The 12,420-nt window shown below is 36.9% G+C and overlaps 1 protein-coding gene across 1 annotated transcript; it reads right to left on the bottom strand.

Moving 5' to 3' along the window:
* Nucleotides 1-371: 371 nt before the first annotated feature.
* On the bottom strand, nt 372-1,304 carry LOC122492350 (olfactory receptor 5H2-like). The gene has a single exon (XM_043596054.1). It carries the CDS (start codon nt 1,299-1,301, stop codon nt 372-374), a length of 930 nt encoding a protein of 309 aa, XP_043451989.1. The 5' UTR covers nt 1,302-1,304.
* Nucleotides 1,305-12,420: the final 11,116 nt, after the last annotated feature.

Here is a 12,420-nt window from a genome sequence, read left to right as displayed (position 1 = left end):
TCCACTGTGGAGTAACGTGGTATGAGTCTTCAGGCTGCATAGCTGTATGGCTGTCAAATATATCATATTCAAATTCTTTTTAGAGCAGTTACCATATTGCAGCACTTAATGCATTTATGAAGCCGCATTGAAACATCCAAACATGTAAAAATTTTTGTTTTCCTTTTCAATTATTCTTATGTCATGAACACTTGATTAAAATTCCTTCTATGTTTTACATATACACCTTTATTTTTACTCTCACCCTAAGTCATTTAAACATTAGGGCAATTATAACTGTAAAAGGTAAACACTAATCAACACATAGCAATATGTAATCTGTATAAGTTTGTGTCATTTTAATGAGAAGAGAACAGATATTAATGTGTGTCCTAAGAAATTCTCTTTAATATTTTTCTCAATGAATCTATGACTTTCTTATTTCTCAAGCTGTAGATAATTGGATTTAATAAAGGAATTATGAGAGTATAAAATAGAGAGTCCATCATATCTTGATCATCTGATTGTGCAGATACAGGGCGCATATACATTAAGACAAGAGGGCCATAGTACAAACAGACAGATAAGAGATGGGCTCCACAGGTGGAGAAGGCTTTTCTTATGCCTTGTAGTGACTTCTTTTTTAAGATTGAAAAGAGAACTAGTGTATAGGAGACAAGAACTATCAGAATGGTGAACGTCTGTATTGACCCAGCAAAAATAAATACTATCAGAAAATTAATAGAAGGGTCAGTACAAGAAATCTTAAACAATGGCATAATGTCACAGTAAAAGTGATGTACTATGATGGAATCACAGAAGGTTAATCTGAATAACAAAGCATTGTGAATTATGGCATGAAGAAGGCCACCTGAAAATGACAAAACTAACAGCTGGATGCATAGTGTATTGGACATAATCACTGGATAAAGTAATGGTTTGCATATGGCCACATATCGATCATAAGCCATTGTTGCCAGCAGAAAACATTCCGTGGTTATACTGATTGCCAAGGAAAAAAACTGTATCATGCATTCAGGAAGAGATATCATTTTGCTCTTGGCAAAGAAGTTGACCAGCATCTTGGGGGTCACTGTGGATGATACCCAAGCATCCACAAATGCCAAACTTCCAAGGAAAAAGTACATGGGTATGTGAAGCTGAGGTTCATTCCATATGAGGGCAATCAGACCAAGGTTCCCCATAATGGTGAGAAGATAGATAACCAAGAACACCAGGAATAGGGGGATTTGCCACTGTGGTTCATATGTGAGTCCTGTGAGAATTAACTCTGTCAGTAGTGTTGCATTATCTTTTTCCATGTCCTCACTGGGTGTTGCCTGAAATGAAATGGAATAAGTTTTTTAAATGTCAATAAGAATTTATATGTGAAAATATAGGAAGGAGATTTGAGATACAGTTATGCACATCAGAATGTCCTCTCAATTTTATGTGTTACCTAGGTAATAGATAGGATCTATTTCAGGGGCATGGAAATAAATGGAATTATTTCAAATTTTTAAATGTGCAGCAAAGAACAGATTTGAAAAATGAAAGAATTGTAATATCTCCTAAATTTATGGGATAGGATTGGTATGATATGGAAATTCTATGTTTGGGATGTGGATGTATGGTGAAGGGAAAAGAAGATTGAAGAGCCTTGGTAATGAAATGAATTGAATTGCATATGAAGGATCTTGAACATTATCCGTCACAGAATAAGAATACACTAAAACTTAAGAGCAGGGAGTGGCACTGAAAGATTATTTTTTAATTGAATATATGGTAGTGTAGAAAATAGACTGCAGAGTGGGGTAATTGGGGTCAGGAGTACTAGTCAGTAGAGGTTACTACTATTTAGTGTTCTTAAACCAGATTACATGTTGGAATTGTCAGAGGAATATTTTGTTCAAAATATAGATCTGAGATATTAATGTAGACATTGATTTAGTGGGTCAATAATTAAAGCTAATAATCTGTATTCTGTTTACTCCATGAGTGGTTCAAATACATGTGGCATGCCTAGTACATGTGTGCAGTGATATTGAGATTGATGGGAAGATGAAGAGACAGATAGAAAAGAGTTCAGAATGTAGATGCAGTACTTCTCTGATACATTGAAGGTGAATGGGTAGTCAATGAAGAATAGAGGAGTCACCTGATGACTGTGTAGATTCCCATCAAAAATTGATTGAGAACTCAGAGGCGGTGGCCCATCTGTGGACATCCCATTGATATATTCTTTGTAGTATGAATCTACTACAAATAATGACTTGGAAGTCCTTGGGGTAGTTGAAGGCATACTTATCTATGATCTATCCCTTGGAGAAAACATCAAGTGTGAAGATATGGTGAGAAACTAAACTGACAGAGTATATTAAAGTGGCAGTGAAGATGTACGCCATTTTCAGGTAGCCAATCTTATCCTCTTTTCTCCCACTAGATATTGGTGGCCCGCAAAGTCTATCACCCACTCTAGGAGCCAAAAGAGCTGCAAACTGACTTTCCTATCCCTCCAACAACTAGAGTGAGGGCACCTGATGCAAGTGTGGCAAATCTAACTTCCCCACACTGGATTTGGAATTTGAAGTGAGGCATTAAAAGGGGCAAGGACAAAAAAAAAAGGGGGACATGGACAAAAGAGAATTTGGGTTGCTAAGGCAACCAAGGTATAATATGAAGGTTCCAGCAAATGCATCCTGCACCCTCACCAATGACCCACTCTGTCAGTGTGAAAAGTGGCATTCCCATATAGCCGGTGTGACAACAACCCTCGTGGATACAGTGTTGGGACATGATTTTGGCTGTTCACAGATTGCCTTCCTTCCTTCTTTGCTATCTATTTTTTTCAAGCTGGTTCCTTCAATCTCCCTCACATTTCTATGTTAGAGAAAATCCATTCAAAAACACCATTTCTTGTTGAAGCTAATAGTTCTGACTGACAGCAATGAAAGATGGGCAGAGACTGGGAAACGATACTGAGCAGAATGGTCAAGAAGAGAAGGGAAACAGGGCAGATGAGTGTCATGAGCATAAGGAAAGGAAGCTATTCAAGAAGGACAAAGAAAGTTATGGCGCCAGTCAAAAATAAATGCTCTAGTAGGACAAGGAGTGAACAGATGTGATGGAGCATGGAAGCTAAGAGATTTTCAGTGGCTTAGTGAGAGCCATTTCTGTTATGTGATGCAGTGGAGGCCAGAGAATAATGAGAAGTGAATGGGAAACAAGTTACACAACAGTGAACCGGGAAACAAAGTTGAGTCCTCCAGGAATGTGGAGGACAGTTATTGTTTGTCTGCTGTGGTGGACAAATACAAAATATTTTTCCTATATATCATTTAATAAAAGTGTTCAGAAGAGAGAAACAGAGAGGGAGGCATTAAGAGAAAAAAGCAGAAGCAGAAGGAGAAATTTGGGTGGATGGAGATCACAAGATGTGCAAAGAGCAATTGGCTGAGAATAACAGACACAACAATGGAAAAGTGTGGGAAAGACAAGCAAAGAAAGATTAAGAATATGTCAGAGAAAGTTTATGGACAACACAAAGGGAAAGGCTTAGAATTTGGAGGTAAATGTTTATGTTAAACCTGGTTTTCATGTAATGTGAGCATTGGGAATCTTTTCTTTCTTTTTTTTGTTCAAATTTCCACAATTTACTTTTCTGTAGAATATGTGTGGGCCAGAATTTTTCATTTAAAATTTTACTTCACACACTTTGTGCTGTTCATAAATATATTAGCACTGCATGAATTTTTTTTAAATATTTAAAAGTTGCTTTAGATTTGTTATTAAAGTGATTTGAGATGACTCTTTAGAGATCCTGCTGGTTTTACTTGAGAGCAGCTTTTTTCTACCAGTTTTTTTAGCAGAATGAAATTGACCCGAAGAATGGAGTGGAATGCAGGTGATAAAAATAACCAAAGGCAATAACTGCACCTGTTAAATGTATTTTATTCATAAAATACTTCCAGACAATTCCAAATACTAAATAATTGAAAATTCTCAAATTCTGTTTGTCTGTGGGTACTTACTAAGCTATATATAAATGCTTTAAAGAGCAGTGATGGAACACTTATTGCCTATTTCCTGCTACATGTATATAAATAGTCAATGAAATTCTTGTCAGAAGTGGGAGAAAGGATGGAGATAATATGCAAATGATTTACCTAAAAGTTTTAATCAGAAAATGTGGTCAGTTAAACATGATAGAGTTTTAAATCAGAATAACCAGAAAGATTGCTTATGTGGGTAGGAATCATTATGAGATCATTTTAAGCTGTTTAAAATTTTAGTTCACCAATACTTACAAAGTCATTATAGGTGTTAAGAGGTGGTAAAGCGTTGTTAAAGGGAGCAATTCAGTCACATAGCTATTTTGCTTATCTAGATTATTACCACCAACATAAAATATATAACTTATTCACTATTTGTTTTCTCTTTTTTATTGGTTTTATGACCTCTTATAAACCCAGTGTACAATTGTTATAAATCTAACAGTATTTCAATTTTATATACAAATAATAATGAATATGGCAGAAATCATTTCTTACCCATATCTTGTAAGAAATTGTGGAAATCTCTTCAAAGTGTTAGGCTTTCTAAAATAGAAAAAAATACACTAGCACTGGAATGACAAAACATAAGTAGCAACACTGATTCACTTTGAAGACATCATTTAGCAAGCTTATATGAAGTTGTTTCAAATACAAGAGTCAACCAATGGTATGACTATGTGCTTTTGCCAGAAGAAGGAGTGAAGAACATGAATTCCCCTAATAACACCCAAGGATTCCCTTTAGGACAAAACTAAGCTGTTCTTCTGGGTATTGTAGTTTTGAACATGTATGAAGTCCTGCTGTCCTGTAGGGGATTCACACTTTGACATCATAAACATCAAGTCATCATAGATATTGCAGTTTATGGCCCTATTTTCCACCATTAATGACACTCTGACATAATTATTGAACTTCAATTTTTCTATAAATTTTGATGTTCTGAGTGCTTTTATTCATCTGATCTTATCTGAGCTAATCATACATGATTTTAATGAGGCCAAAGTTCTGGAGTCCCTTCAGGAGCCAACCCCAAATACAGTTGTCTTCCCCATGCCAACTGCAGCTGACATTCTAGACCTGCACCTAACTTCCCACTGTAATTTGTAAGCAGATGAGAAACCTACTTGGCAAAGGGCAAGGGAAGAACAAAGGGAAAACAAAACAAAGGACCACATTGGGAGGTGGTATATATCAGTGTTTCTCAAACATTAATGTCTGTGAAGCTCCTGGAGATTTTATTAAATTGCAGATTCTCCTTCAATAGGTCAGGAAAGATGCCTGAGAGTCTTCATGTCTAACAAGCTGATGACCTGGACATTTACATTTTTATGGTCTTCCTTCATTAGAGGGTCTAGATGATCTCAGAGCTAGATCTTTGGATGAACAAAAAAACCAAAAGTGGCAAATGTAGCTGGAATACAAAGAAGCAAGAAGGAGCCAGATGGGACAAAAAAGGCCAGCATGGTTTGGCTCACACAGGGTCTGGAGGTTAGTCAGGCAATTGTTCTTTAACTCACTTTTATTTTTTATTTTTTTTTAACATTTATTTATTTTTGAGACAGACAGAGACAGAGCATGAATGGGGGAAGGGTCAGAGAGAGAGGGAGACACAGAGTCTGAAGCAGGCTCCAGGCTCTGAGCTGTCAGCACAGAGCCTGACACGGGGCTCGAACTCACGGACCGTGAGATCATGACCTGAGCCAGAGTTGGATGCTTAACTGACTGAGCCACCTAGGTGCCCCTGTTCTTTATCTCACTTTTAAGGACAACTAGTTAGATATTTTGAGCAAGGTGGTAAGGTGTTCATGTTTGCCTTTCAGCATTAGGAGGGAAATGAAAATGAATGTTCATTCAGAAAATAATGACATTATACATGTCAAAATATGACAATGAAGAAATAGCAATATTTTGATTTGATGTGTGAAGAGTAGAAAAAAATGTTTATCTCCACATGGGACTTGATTGGCAGCTAGGGGGAAAGCAAAGGGTCTATATTTTGGTAGAGTCATTAGTCAGTTATCCTTTGTCCTTAGAATTTGTGAAAGCCAAAAAAGAGGAGAAATAAACTACATAGATGAAAAGAAAAGCCTCAGCAGGAGGGTGAGTAAGCAATAGGAGCATGTTACATTTCACACAACCCAAACTTGAGTTAAATTTAATTCCCCCTTCAACTTTGTATATTTATCTCTCACCTCATTTTGTGCTAGATCTATGAGTACAAAAGTCTGCATGGCTGTTTTTCCATTATGAGTAGTCTCGATTTTAGTTATTTTCAATGGTGGGTCATGGTACTTCACTATGGTCATCATTTTCATTTCCCCAGTGATGAATTATATTGAATGTATTTTTGTGTCTCTATATGACATTTACTGAAGTGTCCAAGTATTTTCTCTTTTTTTAAATTGAGGTGTATATTTCTTATTCAGTTTTGAGATTCTTTGTACATTCTGGATACATAGCTCTTATCAGATGTATAATTTACAAATATTCACTCAAGGATCTTGATCTTCTTTCCCTTCCATAAGATATCACACATGTTTCTTATACTGATTGGACCTAGTGAGCAAAATCAGCAACTACTGTAGACTTATTGGTAGGCATTTGCATACCAGGAGTTCAGAAATAAATTCAACAAAATTCAGGGCTCATTTATCTTAGTGAAGTTTCTAGAGGTCCAATTGGTGGGTCATGTGGAGATATATCTTCTAAGGTAAAAGATAAATTGTTGCATCTCTCCCTCCTGCAGCCAAAAATAAAGTACAAGAGCTAGTGGGACCCTTCGTATTTTGGAGGTAATGTCTTCTTCATTTGGGTATACTATTTCAACCCATTTACCAAGTGTCCAGAAAAGCTGTTAGTTGTTTTTTTTTAACTTTTATTTATTAATGAGAGACAGAGAGAGACAGCATGAGCATGGGAGGGGCAGAGAGAGGGGGAGACACAGAATCTTAAGCAGGCTCCAGGCTCTTAGCGGTTAGCACAGAGCCCGACACGGGGCTTAAACTCACAAACTCCGAGATCATGACCTGAGCCGAAGTCAGACACTTAACCGGCTGAGCCACCCAGGTGCTTCCAAAAAGCTGTTAACTTTTAAGTGTGACTCTGAACAGAAGAAGAATTTGCAAAGGTGTGAGAGGCTATGCAAGCTCCTCTGCCACTTGGGTCATATGATCCAGCAAAACCAATGGTGGTTGGAGTTCCAGTGGCAGATAGGGATGCTCTTTGGAGCCTTAGGCAGGTCTGTATATGTAAATTGCAGCACAGGCCTTTAGGTTTGGAGCTAAGCCATGCCATCACTACAGACAACTCTTCCCCATTTGAGAAACAGCTATTGGTCTGCTACTAGGCCTTAGTAGAGATTGAACGCTTAACCATGGGCCACCAAATTCCCATGAGACCAGAGCTGCCCTTCCTGAACTGGGTGTTGTCTGACCCACCAAGCCATTAATATGAGAGTACATGGCCACACATGACATGGTATATACATGATGTAGCCTTCCCAGGCCTACCAGTAAGTTACATGAAGAGGTGGTCCAAATGCCCATGTTTCCCACACCTTACAGGCTAGCTTTTCTATTCTAGCCATACTTTTGGCCTTACAGAGTGTTCTCACAGTAGACAGAGGGATGACCTGGATCTGGTTTACTGCTAGTTCTGCAGGATATACAGACACCATTTGAAAGTAGACAATTGTAGCACTACTGATAGTCTCTGGGACATCCCTGAAGGACAGTAATTAAGGAAAATCCTCTCAATGGGCAGAAGTTTGAGCATTTACCTGATTGTTCATTTACCTGCTAGGAATCTTAGCCATGTATTTGGCTATATAATGATGCAAGGGCTTTGAGAAATGGTTTGGGTGAATGGTCAGGGACATTGAAAGATTATGACTGGAAAATGACAAGGAAATTTGTGGAAAGGGTATTTGGATAGATCCCTCTAAATGAACAAAACACATGAATATATTTGTGTTCCGTATAAATGCTCAACAAAGGGAGAGCTCTACAGTGGAAGATTTTAATCAGGTGGGTAGGATGACCCACTCAATAGATACCAGTCAACATATTTCTCCTGCCAACTCTGTAATTACCAAATGAGCTCATGAAAAAGGGGGCTATGGTGGCACAAATGGAGGTTATATGTGGGCTCCATTATAGGTAATTTTATTTATCATGGCTGACCCAGCTATGGACATTGTTGAGTGCTCAGTCTGCCAGCAGCATAGATTAACACTAAGTCTCTTCATTGGGGTAATCAGGCACCTACCTCATGGCAGGTTGATTACATTGGCCTAATTACAATAATGGATTGGGAAGTGTTTTTTTTTTTAATTTTTTTTGAGTTTATTTATTTTTGAGACAGAGAGAGACAGAGCATGAACAGGGGAGGGTCAGAGAGAGAGGGAGACACAGAATCAGAAGCAGGCTCCGAGCCATCAGCCCAGAGCCCAACGCGGGGCTCGAACTCACGGACCACGAGATCGTGACCTTAGCTGAAGTCAGACGCTCAACTGACTGAGCCACCCAGGTGCCCCCGGGAAGTGTTTGTTTTTAGTAGAATAGATACTTATTCTGGGTGCAGATTTTCTGTCTTGCATGTGATGCTTCTACCAACACTCTGTGAATTTATAGAATTCCTAATCTACTGTCATGGTAATTCACCCACACTGCTTCTAATCGAGCACTTCATTTCACTGTAAATAAAGTGTGGCTCCTTGATAATAGTATTCACTTTTCTTACCATTTCCCAGCCAACCTGATACAGGTAGTTTGCTAGAACAATGGAATCATCTTTTGAAACTCAGTTACTGCACCACCTAGATGGCATGACCAGCAGGGCTTGGCGTTGTTCTCCAGAAGGCTGTATATTTTCTGAATCAGTGTCCAATATTCAGTACTGTTTCTCCTCTAGCTAGAAGTCATGAATCTACAAATCAGGTAGTAGAAATGGAAGTGGCACCACTCACTATTACCTCTAATGATAAACTAGCATGATTTTTACTTCTTGTACCCATGCTTCTCTGCTCTTCTGTTCTAATTGCCTTACAGCCAAAGGAAGGAATGCTTTCACCAGCACACAATGATTCTGCTGAGCAGGAAGTTAAGACTGGAATTAGGCTACTTAAGCTCTTCCTTCCGTTAAACCATCATGCAATGAAGTGAGTTACTCTGCTAGGTGATGAGACTACCAAGGAGAAATTGGACTACTTCTCCACAATGGAAATGAGGACAAGTATATCTGAAATTCACATTACTTAGGGCATCTCTTAGTAGTGCTATTCCTTATAATTAAGATCAATGGAAAACTGCCGACAAACCAATCCAAACAGGATTTCTATTGGCCAGACACTTAAGGAATGAAGGTAAAGAAGAATGACCAGGTAAAAAAAAAACCTGACCAGCTGAGGTGCTTGCTATAGAAAAAGGGATTATAGAATAGGTAGTGGAGGAAGTAATTATAAATACCAGCTATTCCCACATGACTTTTTACAGAAATGAGGACTGTAATTGCCATAAGTATTTACTCCTCAGTTTGGTAAGAATATATTTGTGTGTGTTTATTTATACAGACCCATATATTTCTGTATGTATATATGTATGTGTATATAAATAGCAAATATCATCATTTTCTTTCTACTCGTATTCTCTTATTATGTAATATAAAATGTATTCAATTTATTGAATAGTAATTAATTACAATTAATTTGACATCATAGTGTTTAAGTTACCAGATATCAAGGAGAAGAGTAAACATCACGCAGAGACTTCACTCTCGTTTCTGGGGAAAGGGTTAGTGCATTTTCAGTTTTATACAGCACAGTTGTATAATGGTAGGTGGAATTGTGACCTTGCTATCATCTTTACTTGGAGTTACGTATGGTTAAGGAATTGTGGATGAGTGTTAAGTTGACAGTGGGTGGATGTATGATGGTTCATTGTATGTGCCACCTTGACTTGTCCATAGGATGTCCAGATATCTGGTTAAATATTATTTCTGGTTGTATCTGTGAGGGTGTGTCCAGTAGAGATTACATCAGTGAACTGAATAAAGTAGATGTCCCTCCCTGGTGCTGGTGGGCATCGTGTAATCCATTGAGGGGCTGAATACAACAAAACATCAGAATGAGGTTGAATTCACTGTGCCTGACTAGTTGATTTGTGAAATTGATGCACTTGGTGCTCTTGGTTCTGAGACCTTCAGACTTGATGGATTGAATTTATAACCTTCCATCAGCTTTCGTTGTCTCAGGTAGAGAATTCCATTAACTTAGAAATATACCATTGTCTTTCCTGGGTCTCTACCTTGCAGACTACAAATCGTGGGATGTGTCATCTTCCATAATTATGTGAGCCAATGTCTTATATAATAAATATCTTCAGATATATGATATCAGTATAGATAAATACATCTTACTGTTTCTGATGCTGATTGGCTATCATTATTGGTAAGCATGTTTTCAAGAAAAAGTAATAAAAACACCCACAATACTTCATCTTTTGGAGCAGGTGCTCCATTGAAATCTGCGTCCATCTGCCCAGACAGGAAGAAAAGTACAAAACTGACAGTGCTAAAAATATGAAGATTTTTAGAATACTTGCGTAGTGCTGTTTAAGTAGGAAATGGGGGATGTAAAAAAACTGCATTTTGACATATCTTGATTAAAAAAAAATATATATATATGTATATATATATATATATATATATATATATATATAATTTATTGTCAAATTGGTTTCCATACAACACACAGTGCTGCCCTCCTCGATGGCCATCACCCACTTTTAAAATTTTTACTTCACTGATTATTTAAAAGAGTAGTTAGCTATTTAATGTGGTCCCAATCCAACAGCATAAACTTGCTGAAGTCGAAACTGGTGATGAAGCCCATCAGTCTTTGTTCCACAAACCCTCTAAGTGATCTGAGGCTCACTGAAGTCTGAGAACCATGATTTTAAAAGAAAAACAACAGCAACAAAAAGAAATCCTAGACTAGGGAGGTGTTCACACCTACCTAATATATTTACTAATATTCTACCCTATGTAGTCCATAACCCAGAGTAGGAAATATTGTTCTAGATTTGATTGGTGTTTGTTTTTACATAACTCCCAAATGTGTTGAATTTTTTTAACATTTCAAAAAATTTTTCCTTTTTGTTTAAACATAAAACACACTTATAGAATGCAGTTAACTTAAAACTTATTATTTAGCATCTTCCTAAACCAGTTATCTTTAAATATATCTTCAAGCAATAAAAAGAAACTAACATATTTCACAGGTATTCTCAGACTCTTTTCTGTCACCTCATGTGAAATTGATAGTTACAGATAGTAGTTTGCTTAAGCTAGGCAAATAATTTAATTGATCACCATGAATAAGTATTACTCTTTTACTTCATTAAATTTCTTTTCTGAACCATTAATCAATACTCTTCAGAGGAATGTTAATAGTCAGTCAAAAAGATGGAGAGAGAGAGAGAGAGATCTCAAATTGATATAATTGTCAGTGTTTCAGATGATCAGAAATTTTCATTTGTAAGAGTAAATACTGTTTTTAAGAACCTACCATAGTAAAAAGAGCAGTTCACTGAAAGCTAATTTGTGAAATTCTTTGTAAACGTTGTGGAAGTTTGAAATTATAAATATAAAAGAGCAGTTTAGATATTTTAAAAAATGTGTATTCTGGACCACATGCTAGTTATAGTTGTTACACAGCATCAATACCTATGCTATATCTTACAAGAATGAAACTACCATATTCAAATAAAAGAGAAAAAAAATTCTGCTTCATTTAAGAATACTAAAGAAGCAAGAAAGAAGCAAGCTTTCTTTTAAAAACAAAATTTAAATGTCTATGTGAATGCAGCCACACATTTCTTTTTTTTTTCAATTTTTAATTTTAGAGAGAGAGATCCCACAACCTTGGAATCATGACCTGAGCTGAAATCAAGAGTCAGATGCTCAACCGACTGAGCCACCCAGGTGCCCCCCCCTTTTTAAACATATTTCTCCATTTAGAAAACTATCATCATAAATAGGATATAGCACATTGTTAAGTTGTGTTTTACTTCAATCTTGCTGCACACCCAAGTTACATCTCAGTTTTCAGAGTGTTTCTTTTGATCAATCTAAGAACAACACAATCATTTAAAGGTTGTAGACTACAACAACAAGGATCTTTGTTAAAAAAATAAATTTATCTTTTAAATCAAATTTGGAAATTATAATAGTTAAGAAAATTGGGGAAAAATGAATGAATAGCAGGCTGGAAGAAGCAGGGGAACAAATTAATGACCTAGAAGACAGAGTAATGGAAAGTAATTAAGCTGAACAAAAGAGAAAAAAAGAATTATGCACAATGAAAATAAACTTAAGGAACTCAGTGACT

Source organism: Prionailurus bengalensis, chromosome C2 (assembly GCF_016509475.1).
Source record: "Prionailurus bengalensis isolate Pbe53 chromosome C2, Fcat_Pben_1.1_paternal_pri, whole genome shotgun sequence".
Classification (NCBI taxonomy): domain Eukaryota; kingdom Metazoa; phylum Chordata; class Mammalia; order Carnivora; family Felidae; genus Prionailurus; species Prionailurus bengalensis.
Note: the sequence above shows the minus strand (reverse complement) of the source record. Positions and strands in the feature narration are given on the sequence as shown.

Excerpts from the sequence above, each read along its gene's own strand:
- LOC122492350 (XM_043596054.1), bottom strand. The coding sequence starts at position 1,301 with ATGGAAAAAGATAATGCAACACTACTGACAGAGTTAATTCTCACAGGA.